Raw genomic sequence first — 17,916 nt, 5'->3', positions numbered from 1 at the left:
GTGTCAGTGAGTGTGTATTATTAATTAGTGAGCGTGTATTAGTGAGTGTCAGTGAGTGCACTGTGGTGTCCGGCCGCTAGTGGCCGCGCTTGCTCTCGCTCCCTCCTCAGGCGCCCCCTCCCCCCACCCCCGTTCTCAGGCGGCGGGAAGCGGCTCTCGGCGGCGGTGGCGGACTGACTCGCTCCCCGAACTGAAGCTTCACTACAAACGCTCTCCGAAATCCCAGTGAGTGTCGACGGTTGGTAGGCCGGCCGGGAATAGAGGTAACCGGCGTGCCGGTGAGCTGTGGTTTCCGGGCCTGGTGAGGAGAAATCCCGGTGACTAGGCCCCGGGCTGTGGTGATCAGCGATCCTGATCTGTGCTGTCTTGTTTGCAGGCACGGTTTCCTGAAGAGACGATGTCGGCCAACTACCGGTGGGGAGGCCCCAGTAGCGGCGAGAGCCGTATCTACGTTGGGAACCTGCCGACGGACGTGCGGATCCGAGATATCGAGGATATCTTCTACAAGTACGGGAAAATTCGAGATATCGATCTGAAGAATAAACGCGGATCCCCGCCTTTCGCCTTCGTTGAGTTCGAGGATCCGAGGTGAGCAGGCCAGGCCTGATCCAGCCGCGAGGCAACTGGTTGGAGAGAAAATCTGCTCGATGATGAGAATTTCTGATTCAAGGCTGATCCCCAAACCCCGATCCCAGACCCGGCCTGATCCGCAAACATCGATCCCGGACACGGCCTGATCCCCACATCCCGATCCCGGACCGGGTCTGACCCCCAAATCCGGACCCGGCCTGAGCCCCAAATCCTTATCCCAAACCCGGCTTACTTCCCAAACTTTGGGACCAATCTTGCTCTAATCCCCAAATTTCATTCCCAAAACCAGCTCTTCATGAAAATTCAATCCTAAACTCGCCTAGGGCTCGAAATCCCCCATAACCTGACTCAGTTTTTAAATCCTAGAACCCCACCTGCTTCCTTCGGGTTTCCTTTTAAAGATTTATGTCATAGTTATTTCTCTTTATAATTGTACCTGTAATATCACTTTTCAAGCTGCTGTGTTAAACACATTTCATTCATGTTTAGCATGACTTTAAAAAAAGCTTCAATATGCTTTTAAAAGTTCTAAGTTTCTTTTTACAAAATAAAGGGTTGTGCAGATTGGAAATCTGAAACAAAATATATCCTATTTATTTTTGATTGGAGTTTCAAAACTTTCTGGCTATAGAACCAGCCAATGATTCTCTTCAAGGAGTACTAAATGAAGAATAGCATTTACATGGATAGGAAAATTATCACCTAACAGTTTCTCCCATCCTCTTCTTCATTCTGATTTTCTGACTGGTTTGCTGACTCATTCCTTAAGTCTAAAGTATACTTATGACACTACTGTATTGTCCATTCAGAAATTCCACCTTTTCCATTATTCTTGTTACTGTCATGAAGCAGTCGTATAAGAGAAGGGTCAGTTGAATCGTTGCTGATACCCATGATTTCAACGCAGATCAGTGTTGAATCTGAGCCAGTACTACATGAGGCATTGGAATTTTCTGTTGATCCATCAGGTACTGTACGATTTAGCTTTGTGCGAGATTCATATCTCTTCTCCTGGGTGCCAACAGTTGAGGATCTGATTTTAGAATGAAGGAAAATTACAGGTGTAGCAACTGTTCACGTTTGAAGAAATGTTTATTTCTGCCAAAATCTCTACCAGTAGGATGCAGAACTGGGTAAACAGTTGTTAAATCATGCAACAAAGCTCAAATAGCAAATCTGTGCTTTTCAATTTCAGCAAAAGCTTGGTGTTTAGTGACGATAATAAATACGTGCTGACATATATTTTTGTGACATTGAGTTTACTTTTGAAGTTGGTAGTACATTTCATTTAGAAGGGGTTTTGATTTGTATGTTTTTCATGCTCCCGCCTTCATTTATGTAAAAGGGCCTAAACAAAAATATTTTCTTATACAGGTAAAGATATATGAACAGGGTATGGTTGTTAACTACCAACTTGCTTTTGTATCAGTTCTTTAATCTCAAATGTTTAAATGTATCACATATAATTAATTATTTTAAATAGGGATTTATGTAAGCAAACATACAGCTGTTTTGCAGACAGTATCAAAAATTAATATGATGATGAGCTAATCTTTTCCAGGATATTCTCTTTGAGGAAGGACTGCTCGTGATGGTATTGAGGGAATTTCTCCTTTGAATATTGCCATCAGAACATTGCCCACCTAAACCATTGGAATATACAGACAGTGTATTTATTTGCCTGAGAATGCAACACTTCCTTATACTGTACTAGGTTATCAAAGTAAATTATTTAAAATATTGAAGTGAGGCACCAAGCCACAGCCATTTGGCTTAAACGAGAGTTAGTGTCAGTTGTTCTAAGCTATCATATAATTATGATGCTAAATGTAGTTCTCTGTGCTCCTGACCAGTTTTATTCTCAATCTTTACTGATTTAGCTGATTTGAACCAGAGCAGCACAAACACATCTTACAGCACTAAGGAGACCATTCAGCCTGTTGTGTCTGATATATGTTTGAATGAGCTGTCCAGGTTAGTTCCACATCCCTGCTGTTTTAGACGTAATAGCATATACATGGGGACACTATCACCTGCAAATTCCCGTCAAGCTATTCACCATCCTGACTTGGAAATATGTTGCAATTCCTTCACTGTCGCTGGGTTGGAATCCTACAATTCCCTCCCTAATGATATTATGGGTCTGCTCACAGAACAAGGACTACAATGGTTCAAGATGGCAATTCACCAATACCTTCTTGAGGGCAATTAGGATGGGCAATAAAAGCTAACCCATCTAATGATTCCCACATCCTGTGAATTAATCAAAAAAGAAAAATTCTGCCCTCTGTCCAATTGTCTTTTGAAGCTGCCTATGAAATCTCATTTCATTATCTTCTTAGATTCCAGAATTTTTAATGAAATGATTTATCTCCGTTTTCATTCTAACTCTCTTGCCAATTATTTGAAATCCATGACTGTGGTTAAACAGAGTTTTTAGGCTTAGGGAAAAATAATAATTGGATAGCACTCTTCCTTCCTAGTCATAGAGTCAGAGTCATAGTCACAGAGCGCGGAAGCAGACCCTTCGGTCCAACTCGTCTACACCAACCAGAAATCCCAATCTGACCAAGTTCCATTTGTCAGTATTTTGCCCATATCCTTCTAAAGCCTTGCTATTTATATACCCATCCAGATGCCTTTTAAATGTTGTAATTGTACCTGCCTCCACCACTTCCTCTGGCAGCTCGCTCCATATACACACCACCCTCTGTGTTTAAAAGCTACCCCTCAGGTCCTGGTTTTATAAATCCCTATAATGTCACCCTCAGCCTCCAGTATTCCAAGGAAAATAGCCATAGCCTATTTCACTGAGAGGGTAGATTTGTCTTGTTTCTATCTTAGTTGGTGACTGACAAGCCTGAGATAAACAATTGGACTGGGTCATCAAACTGATAGCAATTGCATGTTAAACTGCAGTGGTTAACTCTGAATGAAAATATCCATAGGATAATTGTAAAGAAACTTTAAAGCTTGGAACAGCATCTGTTGGAAGGAGTTTCCTGAAGACCGTGATATTTGAATGCAGTCATCATCATTAAATGGCAAAGTTGTTTTGAAATACTGCACTTCCAGCTATTGTTCAGTGAGGGTAGGAGCTGTATTTGTGTAATATGAGGAGGAATATTTTAGATTGGTTGTCAAGTAGCAGCGACAGTAGTCTGTTCATGTCTGTTATCTAATGACCCACCAGCAATTGTCCTCGTTAGTTGGCTCATGCTGCAATGGGATGCAACAGTTTGTGTGTGTGCCTTCAACATAAAATATCCCAGAGTACTTCACAGAAGTTTAATAAAGTTACATTTGATATCAGGCCACATAAGGTGATTTTAGGGCAGATGACCAGAATCTTAGGGATAGTTTTAAAGGATTTCCTTAGAGAAGAATATAAATGAAGAGAGTGCCAGAGCTTAGGGCCTTGGCACTTGAAGACAGCCATTTAAAGTTCTGAATACCAAAGGCTAGAATTACAGGAGCACAGATGCTTTGGAGCCCTATAGGGCTCGAGAAGGTTACAGAGAAAGAGAAGTGTGAAACGGGATTTGAAGACAAGTACAATGAGAACCTGAGTGGCAAGTCTGATTTAGCCCTTCTTCTTGTGTCTTACATATGATTCATCTTTAAGAGGGTCAACAAATTGATCTGTGCTGATCCAGCAGGTTAACTTCACAGTCCCAAACAAAGTTACTTGTTACTGAACTGTGATTTTTGATTTGCTAATGCAGTATCCTTTTATTATTGAACAGCTTTCCACTTGTGACCACGGTAGTGATAATATTTTCATTGAGAAGCTGTTTGCAAGAGGTAGTCATGAGCTAAACAGAAGTAACTTCCAAATTCCTGATATTGTGATAGGATTATGACTGTCAACTTGAAATCACTGCCATCGGAATTTATATTCCAGGTGCACCACATTTTGCAAGCAAAATCATTTAAACTGAGGAAGGGAGTAATATTAGAGAGTGAGGGAAGGAGGAAGAGCAGCTGAGAGAGTGAGGGGGGGAGCGATGGCAGTTGGGAGAAGGAAAAAGTGCAAGTGGGAGATGGAGGGAGAAAGGGAAGGAGATTGAGGGCGAGGAGAGCAAGAGGAGGATGAGAGGAGCAAGGAGAGCAAAATGAAATTGGATGAGTGACAGGAAATGTCGAGTAATGTTCATTTGATATTTTTCGGACTGGAATGAGGTTTGTAGTGGAGTTCCCGGGCTCAGTATCGGGAGCCTTGCTTTTCCTGATATATTTTAGTTATCTAGATATTAGTGGGCCAATTTCAAACTTTGCAGATGACACTAAACTTGGACAAATTGTAAATTGTGAGGAGGGTAGTGTAGAACTCCAGAAGTACTTGGACACGTTGGTGGAGTGAGCAAGTTACCAGATGAATTTCAATGTAAGAGAAGTGTGAGGTAATGTATTTTGGTAGAAAGGACATTGAAAGACAATATAAAACAGTGGCACAATTCTAAACAAGGTGCAGGGACACAGGGACCTGGATGCACAGATCATTGGAGAGCAGTAAGTAAAGCATACAGTATCTTTGGCTTTATTTATAGAAGTATAGAGTACAAGTGCAAGGAGGTGATGTTGAACCTGTATAAGATGCTTGTTAGATCTCACTATAGTTCTGGGTGACACATTATAGGAACCATTTGAACACATTGGAAAGAGTTCCAGGGATGAGGAACTCAGTTATGAAGAAGTTTGAAAGGGGATGTTGTGGAAAAAAAGTGTGAGCAAGAAAAGCAAGGAGGGTAGGAAAGCATGAAGAAGGGGATAGTGGGTGAGGGCATGCAAAGGAGTGGGGGTGATGGCCAGACTGACATGTGGAGCAGGCAGGGGAAGGGACAGAAATGGACAGATGATGTCTAATAGTGAGGGAAATGGAGGGGTCACAAGGCAGGATTTGATAGATGAATGCAGACAGGCCACATGAGAGAAGATGTACAGGCAGACAGATGGGCAAAGGATGTGTAAGGAGAAGATGGGCGAATAGAGAGGGAGGACAGGGGGGAGATATATGATGTACCAGGGAAGAAGGGGCATGAAGGGCAATGTAGGGCAGCATGGTGGCTGATTGGTTAGCACTGCTGCCTCACAGTGCCGGAAACCTGGGTTCGATTCCACCCTTGGGTGACTGTCCGTGTGGAGTTTGCACGTTCTTCCCCTGTCTGATCGGTTTCCTTTGGGTGCTCTGATTTCCTCCCACAGTCCAAAGATGTGCAGGTTAGGTGGATTGACCATGCTAAATTGTCCATAGTGTCCAGGGATGTGCAGGTTAGGTGGATTTTCTATGGAAATGCAGGGTTACCTAGACAGGGTAGGAGGCTAGGTCTGGGTGGGATACTCTTTGGAAGGTTGGTGTGGACTCCATGGGCCAAATAGCCTGCTTCCACACTGTAGGGATTCTATAAAGTTCTGTAAAATTTTAAAATTGAGGGTTATTTTTGATTGGGCATCAGTGCAGGTCAGTGAGCGCATGACTGATGGTGAATGTCATTTGGCAGATAAGGACTATGGATGGCAGAGTTTTGGATGACCTGACATTTATGTACAGTAGAATGAGAGACCTTGATTGGGGTATTTGGAATAGCAAGTCTGTAGGTAACAAAAGCACAAATGAGCTGAGATGGGCAGAGCTGGGCAGTGTTACAGGGTACAATATATGAAGTCTTGATGATGGTGTGAATATGTGGCTAGAAGTTTATCTTGAGATTAAATATGAAACCGTTGCAAACTATCTGGTTCAACCTTAGACATTTGCCAACAGTAGCGATGGAATTGGTGGTTACGGGAATGGAGAGGGAGCACGAATGATCGTTCCGCTTTCCTGACATTTAGTTGGAGGATATTTCTGCTCATTTAGTATTGTACAACAGACAATCAGTCTGATAATTTTAGAGACAATGGAAAAGTTGACAGGTGTTGATGAGGTTGAACTGTGTGTCATCCGTGTCCAATGAAAACTGACACTGTTTTCTGATGACGTCAAGGGATAGCATGTAGGTGAGAAACAGAGGGGCAAAAATAGATCTTTGACGGATACCGGAGGTGATGGTGTTGGAGCAAGAAGATAAACCATTGCATGTGTTTCATTAACTACAACTGATTGCTAAGAATAGCACCAGGCAAGTACAGTCCTATCCACGTTTTAGAGTGGGATTCTGGAGGTGCTAGTGTTGAAAGATTACAGCCACGCTGAGAAAGATAAGGAGGCATAGTTTATTTTTGTCCAAGTCTCTCAAAATGTAATTAGTGACTTCCATGAGCACCGTTTAGGACCTGTGGTAGGAGTGGAAATCTGATTGGAGGGATTCAAGTACAGAGTTCTAATAAAGGTGGACACAGATTTAAGAGGTGAACTGCGTAAACCCACTACCCCACTCTGGTTAACAAGGTGTAGAGCTGGATGAACACAGCAGGCCAAGCAGCATCAGAGGAGCAGGAAGGCTGACGTTTCGGGCCTAGACCCTTCTTCAGAAATGTGATTTCTGAAGGGGCTTAACAGGGTAAACACTGAGAAAGTTGGAAAATCTAGAACATGAAGGTACAGTTTCAGGATAAAAGAATATTCATTTAGGACTGAGGTGAGCAAACATGCTTTTCATCCAGCGGTTCATGACTCTATGATTGTCTACCCCAGGAGGTGGTGGATGCTCTGTTGTTGAAAATTTTACGGCTGTGATGGACAGATTTTTGTTTTGTTCATTTGACAAGTTGAGGGATATGGATTGGAGTTGCGACAAGATCACCCATGATTGTATTGAAGAGTGGGCCTGGCTAAGTGGTCTTTATGGTCTACTCCTATTATCATTTTAACATCACCTGACTCTGTCCTCACCTCAACTCAGACTTGACAATTTCTTCACTTTCCTGGACAGTATCTCATCCATCATTAGTAACTTTGAGCTCATCTGAAAAATTGAGATCCATATCTCATGCCACACGCAATTTGATTGGGTGGAATTTTTCACCCATTGCCATTGTGTTTGATGCATTTTCTCCCAGTCTGGCAATGCTTCAATTTTTAAAATTTGTATCATTGTTTACTCAACCACAGCCTCATCCCATCCTTTCTCTATAACCTCCTCCAAAACCAGATCCCTTCAAGGTCTGTAAACCCATCCAACTCAGATCTGTTGCACATCTCCAATTTTAATACCTCTACCACTTGTGGCCAGACGTACAGTTGAGTCCGAAGCTCCTTATGCAACTTGGTGTCACGTTGTATTTGGTAAGCACTACTCTGAGATGCTTTGGAATATTATCATAAATGCACTGTATGATTCTGTGTAGTTATTGTTAGTAAATTACGTGGAACAAACTACCCTCCTGGCCGTATGCACTCTTAAGGGATCTTAGTCATGCCAATCTAAGCTTAAGTTCTTTGGACTTGGGTAAGTACAGTGTGTTCCTTTGAGAAAGGTATATATTCTACAGAAATTGGAGTTTCAGTTGCATAAATATGCACATTAATGAGCATTAGATATTGATCTGACAAGCAGTGTTCTTAATTGCACTTGCAGGGCTTATTGCTAAATATTATGGTATTTTCTAACTGAACTATTTTAATTACATTTTTGTGTGTATGTAATTGAGAAATAACTTTCATGGGTACACTAAGTACCTGTTTTCACGGAACCCTGCCTCATGCTTGTGGAATTGAGCCCTGCAGGCTACATAATGACCATTGTCTCTCACTATGCTGATGCTCGTTTGTGAATTATGTCTAATTACCTTCTGTTATTTACTTGCTTTAAGAAAGGAGCTGCATGGCTGGTGAGATACATTATCCGATGCTTGTGAATGAAAGCCAAGAGTATTCATTTGTAGTAATAATAGGTATTTTATTTTCAAAACATGTTTGCAGCCGGCAGGTTGAATTACGGTGACCTACGTTGAAAAATTCACATATAGTCTTAAGTAATCAGGTTTAAAAATATGCAAACATCTAACAATCATGTAGTGTCAAAAAAGGCATAAGCAAGTTCAGGTAACAGGGAAGTGGTAGACTGGATTATAAAGAAAGGATGATATTGAATTAAAATTACAAACCAATGCAGAATGCCTATATTACAGGCACAAAATAGATATATAGTTGATCATTTAAGTAACTGCTAAATTTGGTACATTGCGCAATGGATTTTCTAAAGTGTAGTAAAAATATTAACTCGAGTTTGAAGGGGTTTGAGCTTTGTCATACAGAGTTCACTGAGTGCTTCTGTGTCCTTCTGAATACTTTTTAACTATTTTCATTAATTAACTTTGAATGTAAGATGTAGGAAGAAAATCTTCTGTGCACATAGATGTGTTTCTGAAAAGTTAAAGGGCAACACATAGTGATTTAAAACTTTAAAATACTTAGTTGATCAACAGAATCTACATTTGCTTTAGAGTTCTTGAAATTGATCTACCTTTCAAATGGCTGTAAGGACCTTTTGTGAGTTGTCAAGTTGCAGTGCTACACACCTACTTAAAATCAGATTTAGTAATAGATTTTCACTGGAAAATCTAGAACCTGAATGATATTGTTCGCAAGACCAGAATAATAGGTGAGTTGGACAATTGGACCAAATTGACTTCAGTTCCTGGAGCTGTGTGGAGTTACCGATTTTAAATTCCAGGTCGTATGCTCTTTGTTCCAAATTGATCTCGAGACAATTTTTCTTGCAGACTTTGTCAAGCGGTGTAGTTATTGCAGATTTGCGCAAACTCACCTGGTACAGATTTTACATTATGTTTCAACCTGGAGCGTGGATCAGTCCAAGGTTTTTGTTTTATTCATCTATGGGATATAGGTGTCACTGGCTTGGCCAGAATTTATTGCCCAACCCTAATTGCCATCGTGAAGGTGGTGATGAGCCACTTTTTGTACTCCTGCAGTTATGGAGTGCACTTCCACCCATAGTGCTGTTAGGAAGGGAGTTCCAGCATTTTGATCCAGCAACATTAAGGGAATGGCAATATAATTTGGATGCTGTGAAACGTGGAGAGAAGCATGCAGGTGATGGTGCTCCGGTGCATTTGTTGCTCTTGTCCTTCTAGGTGATAAAGGTCATGGATTTGGAAAATGCTGTCAAAGGAACCATAGTGAGTTGTTGCATTGCATCTTGCTGATAAGACGCAACTGTTGCCACTTTGTGTCATTTCTGTAAAATGTTTCGGGTGGTGGATAGGATGCCAAATAAGTGTCCTAGATTATATAGAACATCTTAAATGTTGTTAGAGCTATACTCATCCAGGCAAGTGGAGAGCACTCCATCACACTTGTGACTTGGGCCTTCTAGATGATGGATAGGCTTGGGGAACCTAGGAAATTAGTTGCTAATGCAGGATTGCTAGTCTTTGTCCTACTGTTGTTACCAGAGTATAGCCATCCACATCAATTTTTGGTCAGTGGACAACACCATGTTATTGTGGCTGATGGAATTCAACAATTATAATGGTGTTAGATGTCAAGGGGTGATAATTGGATTGTTATTGTGGATGGTCACTGTGTGACATTGCATGTCATACGAATGTTACTTATTACTTGCCACTTATCAACCCAAATCTAGATGTTGTCCAGATCTTGCATGTGATCCTGGACCGTTTATCGACTGAGCAGTCCTATCATGCTTATGATGTGGAGGTGCCAGTATTCTCTCACGCGCACGCTCTCTCTCTCGCTCGTGCGCGCGCGCGCACACACACACATCTGTGGGGTGAATTCTCATTTGCAGGTTTGTAATTGCAGGTGCATTCTATTTTGTTCAAAAAGCACACAGTTTGTAGATAGTCAGTCAATATGGCATTTTATAAATTCCTACTTTGGAAATAAAGCCAGTCTTACTCCGAGTTAAATCATAGATTCTAAATAAGGCCTCACACCTAAAATACATTGTCTAACCTGAGATGTCACCTCTGGTATACTGATAAAACCTTTATTTATCTCAGGGCAGTGACTTGAAAGAAATTCTGGGATTTGCATATTAATCAATCAAAACCTGCATCTCCTTTCTAACTGATTAAAGATTTAACAGCCATCTTAGGTTTGTTCAGTATATTCGCATCAGTTCTATGACCCTTTGATCTTTTACTTATAAATTCTATGTCTAATGCCACCTCTCTCACTAACACCTGAAGAAGGAGCGAGGCTCCGAAAGCTTGTGTTTTCAAACAAACTTATTAGACTGTAACCTGGTGTTGTGTGAGTTGTGCTGAACATTGTGCAATTGTCAGTAAACATTTCCCCTTCCGACTTTATTGTGGAAGAAAGGTGGAAATAGTTAAAGATGGTTGGACCGAAGACACCACCCAGAAGAGCTCCTGCTGGTGTCCTGGGGTTGTGAGGATTGACCTTTACCTCCTGCAACCATCTTCCTTTGTGCTAAGTTCAACACAGTTTTCCTCCAATTCCCATTGACCCCAATTTTGCTCAGGCTCCTTGATCCCATCTTTGTTCAAAGTGGCTTTGATGTAAAGGGCTGTCTTACCTCGCTTCTGAAGTCCAGCTCTTTTGTCCATGTTTGACCTAAGGCTGTATTGACGTTAGAAGTTGAGTGGCTCTGGCAGAACCCAAACTGAGCCACAGTGAGCAGGTTATTGTTGAGCAAGCCTGCATTATGGAATTGTTGATAATCCCTTCCATCACTGTTTATGATCAAGCATACACTAACTGAGTAGTGAATGGATTTGTCCTGTTTTTTGTGCACAGGACATACTTTGGCATCTACCCGACAACATAGAAAATTGCCTATGTTGTAGCTGTATTGGAACAGCTTCATGTGGGGTCACACTTAACTCTGCAACATAAATCTTCATGTCTTTTGCAGTATCTCTTCACAAGCCTTCACTTGTTTCTTGATACCAAATGAGTGAATTGAATGGACTGATGACTGGCATCGCTGATGCTTGGGACCTCAAGATGTATCATTTACTTGACCTTCTAAACTAAAGATAGTTGCAGTTTTTTTTTCAACCTTTCCCAAACACTGATGTGCAGGGCTCCTCCATCATTTGAGATTGGGGATATTTGTGGAGCTTTGTCCTTCAAATTGTTTAATTGAACGCCACCATTCATTACTGAATGTGGCAGGACTGCAGAGCTTAGATGTGATCTGTTGGCTGTAAGATCACTTAACTCTGTCTGTTCAGTGCTGCTTCCACTGTTTTGACATGCAAAGTAGTCTTTTGTTGTAGTTATACCAGGTTGACATCTCATTTTAGGTCTGCCTGGTGCAGCTCCTGGCATGCCCTCTTGCACTCTTCATTGAACTGGGGTTCATCCCTTAGCTTTGCTGTAATGGAAGTGCAGGGTATATGCCAAGCCATGAACTTGAATTGAAATGGTGATTGATTGGAATCCTGAATGGGATGCTGATAGCCCACTGAGCCTCATGGATGGCCAGTTACAATGTGCTACATCCATTCAAAACCTGTCCCATTTAGAAATATTTGGTAGCGCCACACAACACAATGAAGGCTATCCTCAGTGTGAAAGCAGAGTTTCTCCACAAGAACTGTGTGATGGTTACTCCCAACTTATATGGTCAAGGACAGATGCGTTTGGGGCAGGTAGATTAATGAGATGAGCTCAGGTAAGTTTTTTTCTATCTTGTTGGTTTGTTGACTGTCTGCCCCAGATCCAGTATAACAGCTATTTTCTTTAGGATTCTGCTGGGTTAAATAGTATTGATGTTGGACTTTTAAAGTCTTGTCCAAGAGGACATTTTGTGCCATTGCCACACTCAGTATATCTTCCGCATAGAGATCTCCCAGGTCTGAAATAAATGTTGACAACTTCCAACCAACTGTATGCCATTGTGGTGACACATTTGATGGGCTTGTACTACTGTGGATGGTGATGGTGGTAACTGGGACATTGTCAGGTATGCTTATATGTATAAAGACCATGTCAGTCTGTTATAGAGTCATACAGCATGGAAACATGGAAATATTGTTGTTGATTAGTTTACGGGACCTTTCCCAATTTTGGCACAAGCTCCCAGCTATTTTTGTGAGGAGGTCTTTCCAAGATTGTCGTAATAATAAACAACATTAGTGAACTAAATGGTTTTTACAAAAATCTGATTTTGATTACTTTTAATCAACCTCTTCAGACATGTTGTGACACCTCTGTGGCAAGTGTCTCTTGAAAACAGATCTTTTTGGCAAGAAGGGACACTACCTCCAGACCCGTGAAGATCCCTTGTGTTTGATACTCTGAGCAGCATTACAGTTATACTCGTAAAAGTTGTCCCATTTCTCACTGGTTTCTAGTCACTCCTGCTGGAAATGTACTTTTAGTTGTTGAGTGATGTAGCTTTGGGCTCAGCTGTGAAATCTCTGTGTGGACCAAGTCTGCTGAAAACTTATGATTAGCTTGGATGAAAACTGAAGAGTGTTGAATCATTTGTCAAAGATAATTAATTTGCTCAGGAGAGCAGAAAATAGGACATTGTGTAGAATCGGTGGAAATGGAGTTAAGTAGAGACTGAATTAAAGTTACGAACCCTTTGTATTTTCCTAGTATGACTGGCATTATAAATAGTAAGAAATCATTGTTGTAATTTCGTTTGACTTCAGTTACCCCTTTGATAGGCTGTGAAACATGAAACAGTTTCCTTGTTGCTGCCTTCATTATTTCAGCTGCTGCATTAATATTGAATATTGAATAGTTTTATGACTCAGCTTATGAATCACGAAAGTGGAAATGTCAATAGACTGTGGTTATGCACTATTTAAAACTTATGGATCTTGGAGCTGTTGTTTAGATATTGTTGAGATGTGGAGGAACATTGACACAATTTGTACTATTATAATTGGAGCTATAATTCCAGACAAATGTGGTAATGCATAATGGAACCTGAAAAGAAAAAGACTTCAGATCTCGCATAAGCTCTCTACAGGAGACATTACCCATATTTTCTTTCTGTAAATGTTGAGCAAGTGCACATGTAGCACTTGTTTTTATTTCAGATTTCCAGCATTGAGTGCAGAATTGTAAAAAGTGGCCAAATTAATACAACAAATTAAAGCAAATACAATGCATTTAATCATGCATATGATTACTTGGGTTTTGTTGTAGAGACAGTGCAGGTTGCAGTCATGATTTTGAATTACTTTTCTTTGCTAAATGGCTGGACTTTCCTTTCAGCTGCTTTCGGCCCATGTGCAGGGATACTTTGCATCAGGATAATGTAAAAAAAAATTATCTGAGATACTAACTCGAGTAGGATGAGGATGAGTTTTGATTTAAAGTCGCAGTATTATGCCAGATTTATTTTCTGTATTTATCCCGACAGCAAAATAAAATCAAAATAGTACCAATGTGCTTTAATGATGAGCAGTTTTCTCAATTGACTATGCAGCATGCTACCAGCCCCAGTGACATACCTATAATTAGTAGTATTTTATCATTGCATTTATACATCTTAAAATTATTTCTCTATATACAGTAAATGTTTTGTCATAAGTTTAATTGGATGTAGTATTAAAATTTAGCACTATTACCACTAGACTTTGCTGACACCTGTGAATTGTACATTTAGAGCCTCTATACTGTAGTCACTTGGAAGCTTTGAAGACAGAAGACAAGTTGTGCAATTCCAATATTGTAGGAAACTCAGCTGTGTGTTGGACTGCATACTAAATGATCAGCCCAGTTCAATAAAGTTCAGAAGGACCCTCTCCACCCTTGAAACATAACCTATTTTAATTGAAAAAAATTGTATTTCTTTTTCTAGGTTCAGCTCCAAAGTTCTTTTTGTGCTGATATACCTGTGTACCTTTGCAGCTTGTGATGACGCTGTTCAGCCAACAGGACCATCCGTTTACTTCTCAGCTGGGAATCCTCTGGAACATCTGAAATAAATAGATCAATTATAGACATCGTATTGGTGGCAACATTGACTGGATCTTTCCTTGAGTTACACATAGGAGGAAATTTCCAAATAGATGGAAAATTGTGGCTTAACTTCTTCCTCCCCCCTTGCATTGGCAGAGATGCACAAGACGCAGTCTATGGAAGAAATGGTTATGATTATGGAGTCTATCGTTTACGGGTGGAATTCCAGAGAGGCAGAGGAGTTGGCGGAGTCGGCGGTGGATCTAGAGGAAGACCAGGACCAGCTGCCCGCAGATCAGATTTCAGGGTCATTGTCTCTGGTGCGTTTTTGTTTCCGTTTCATGTTTGACAGCCAATGTTTTTGCTATAAACCTGAATACAGTTGGAAGGTCGTTCAGTGTAGAATGTCCATGTAAAGCTAGGGTGTCCATATGATGGCCCACAACTTCTGGCGATTGAACCCACAAAGTCCAATCAACTTGGTTTCAGTTTAGTATTGCATATTCCATACTATTTAAATTTTATGATCTTGGAGATTTAGAAAAGGTGCATTTGGCAATAAACGCTAAATGAAAATGTCAACATCAATTAACCGGAATATTCATTTAACCTTTATATTGGACAACGAGGAATCCGTGTATGCGCCATGACCTAAGTTTGGACCTAAAGCTTTGGACACTCCTGGTATCAAGCAACTTCATATGTTTAAGGATGAAGATCATTAACGAATGCAGCTTCATACATGGGTTTATGTACTGATACTTATTCTGCTACAGAACTAAAGTGCACAGTATAACAAGTGCATTATGTCACTTTCCCTGGACATCTTCAGAACAGAATTTTAAAAATTGTGCAGGCCATTTACATATTTTTATTTTAAATCTTGCATCTTAAATGTGATCAAAAATATATGGTTTAAAAATTAATAACAAGCTTGTACTAAAGAAGGTTTTTTTATTGTTTCCCTTTTCGATTTTTTTCCCTGCCAATTTTTACCTTTCTACTACTTCTCTACCCCCCACCTCAAGGCATTGGCTACTTATAATGCTGTGGTTCCACAGGTTTCCTGCAGAGGCTGCAGTTCAATTTTAGGCATAGACAGCAAACAGTTTTACTCTGGATACTAACGAACATAGGCAAGTCTGATTCACTCCTTATCCAATGTCCATACAAGACTGCTTTACTGTGGGCATCACTGGATGTCATTCAGGATTGGGAACTCAGGCTAGATGGGAGAAAACTCACGTCAAAGGGACAGTGGAATAATTTGTAACAGCATTTCAGTGTTTCTTTTTTAAATATCATCACTCTTCAGGAATTGCCACTGATTGCTTAGAGTAAAAACAGAAAACACTAGAAAAGTACATTAGATCAGTCAACATCCTAAAGAGATAAAGACAAGTTAATGTCTGAGCTGAGACTGTTCTACAGATTCTTTTTCTACTTTGTATGCTGACTGATCTGTGATTTGCTGTTTTACTCCCAATTTCTAACATTTCTTCTAACTTTGTGAATTGACTCCCCTGGACCAATGCTTCAGACCTTTTGGAGAGAACATGCATCTGAGGTCCATGTGTTCCTGTCACCCTGATGGAAGAGAATGCTGGGACGGGACAGTTTCTTTATGGATTCCATCTTCAAAGATTCTGCTTAATTTTGCCTGTCACAGATCACTAATTGTCCCGATGTGATGGTATTCAGCAGCCTGCATCCTGCCCTCTCTGATTTAAACCCAGTGGGTATTTGGATGTCTCTCACTTGTAGAATTAGCTGTTTATTTTGCTTCCTGTTGTTACATGCTTGTATATTTTGATTTTACTACATCTAACATGTCAGTCCTGTTAAAGAAATTAGAACCAAGAGATTAAAAACCAAATTGTGGAATTGAAACACATAATCTGTATGGCATACTCTGAGGGTTTTTCCTCAGATCTGTTCATGAATTATATTTTCACTAACCAAAGATTCTAAATACAAAATCCAGCAGCCCACATAGCAGGTCACTCCTGGGATGTGTCATGGAACAAGCTGTGCTAAGTAACTTGCTGTACGTATTTCAGATATATTTTCTGTGGGTGAAGATGAAGATTCCTATAAAGCACCTTCTCAAAGTAGCACTTAACATGGCGAATCCGTTGTTTAAGGAGCAGTCAGATCTAATGCTACAGGAGAAAGTATTTGTCAACAGCAAAACAGGAGCACACAAAAGCTGGAGTCACCTAAGAGACAGTTTGACACACTCAGAATTACTAATGTGTGAGTTTGTTGGGGAGAAATTGGTCTTTGAAGTAAAATATTATTTCCTCACTTTTGAAATCTTCTGAATCAAACTTTTTTAATGGTTTGAATGCACAGCACATCTGATCTCATTCCTTGGGATAACACTTCCAAACTCTCTCTCCTTGTCAGGACTTCCTCCCTCTGGCAGTTGGCAGGATTTGAAGGATCACATGCGAGAGGCCGGTGATGTTTGCTATGCAGATGTTCTAGGAGAAGGTGCTGGAGTGGTGGAATTTCTCCGCAAGGAGGACATGGATTACGCAGTGCGGAAGCTTGATGATACAAAGTTTCGCTCTCACGAGGTTAGTTTGTTCTAGCTGGACATACTTGTTAGGAAATTCCAAATAAGTATTAATACATTAATGATGCTGCCAGTCTGAATGGCCAGTGTTTAATATTAAACCTATTGATCAGAAGGGTTTATATTTTCTTTTGGTCTCTGAATTAGCTGATGTCACCTAAATTAGCAATGGAGTGACAACATTAGGCTCCCTTCCCCTTGAATAAGCAATGGAGGAATAACTCAATCAGGGCTGTTTATGTTGAATCAGAGATAGTAGGAACTGCAGATGCTGGAGAATCCAAGACAACAAGGTGCAGGATGAACACAGCAGGCCAAGCAGCATCATAGGAGCAGAAAGGCTGATGTTTCGGGCCTAGACCCTTCATCAGAAAAGGGGGAGGGGAAGGGGGTTCTGAAATAAATAGGGAGAGAGTGGGAGGCGGATAGAAGACAAGCTTCAAAATCTCCCCTCCCCCTACTGCATCCCAAAACCAGTCCAGCTCGTCCCCGCCTCCCTAACCTGTTCTTCCTCCCACCTATCCCCTCCTCCCACCTCAAGCCGCACCCCCATCTCCTACCGACTAACCTCATCCCGCCCCCTTGACCTGTCCGTCCTCCCTCGACTGACCTATCCCCTCCCTAACTCCCCACCTAAACTCACCTTTACTGGCTCCATCCCCGCCTCTTCGACCTGTTTGTTTCCTCTCCACCTATCCTCTCCTCTATCCATCTTCTATCTGCCTCCCACTCTCTCCCTATTTATTTCAGAACCCTCTTCCCCTCCCCCTTTTCTGATGAAGGGTCTAGGCCCGAAACGTCAGCCTTTCTGCTCCTATGATGCTGCTTGGCCTGCTGTGTTCATCCAGCCCTGCACCTTGTTGTCTCAGGGCTGTTTATGTGGTTGCTAATTCAGTTACCAAACCATGGATGTTAAAAAAGT

General features: G+C 41.0%; 1 protein-coding gene across 2 annotated transcripts; it reads left to right on the top strand.

The window, feature by feature from the left end:
- The first annotated feature begins 87 nt into the window (after positions 1-87).
- Positions 88-17,031, top strand: LOC109926029 (serine/arginine-rich splicing factor 1-like). Of its 2 annotated transcripts, none has more exons than XM_048592512.1 (4): positions 88-225; positions 377-588; positions 14,570-14,733; positions 16,823-17,030. In XM_048592512.1, the coding sequence occupies exons 2-4, from the start codon at positions 398-400 to the stop codon at positions 17,008-17,010; spliced, it is 543 nt and encodes a 180-aa protein (XP_048448469.1). In that variant the 5' UTR covers positions 88-225; positions 377-397; the 3' UTR covers positions 17,011-17,030. The 2 variants fall into 2 exon arrangements, with proteins under 2 accessions (XP_048448469.1, XP_048448470.1); XM_048592513.1 differs by having other exon boundaries at positions 104-263; positions 16,823-17,031.
- Positions 17,032-17,916: the final 885 nt, after the last annotated feature.

This window comes from Rhincodon typus, unplaced genomic scaffold, assembly GCF_021869965.1.
Source record: "Rhincodon typus isolate 14 unplaced genomic scaffold, sRhiTyp1.1 hic_rhity00001363, whole genome shotgun sequence".
Classification (NCBI taxonomy): Eukaryota; Metazoa; Chordata; class Chondrichthyes; order Orectolobiformes; family Rhincodontidae; genus Rhincodon; species Rhincodon typus.
Note: the sequence above shows the minus strand (reverse complement) of the source record. Positions and strands in the feature narration are given on the sequence as shown.

What these genes read in the sequence shown, in the direction of transcription:
- LOC109926029 (XM_048592513.1), top strand. Translation starts at nt 398, where the DNA reads ATGTCGGCCAACTACCGGTGGGGAGGCCCCAGTAGCGGCGAGAGCCGT. An exon ending in GTTGAGTTCGAGGATCCGAG is followed by an intron (nt 589 to 14,569) that starts GTGAGCAGGCCA and finishes TTGCATTGGCAG; the next exon opens with AGATGCACAAGACGCAGTCT. An exon ending in TTTCAGGGTCATTGTCTCTG is followed by an intron (nt 14,734 to 16,822) that starts GTGCGTTTTTGT and finishes TCTCCTTGTCAG; the next exon opens with GACTTCCTCCCTCTGGCAGT.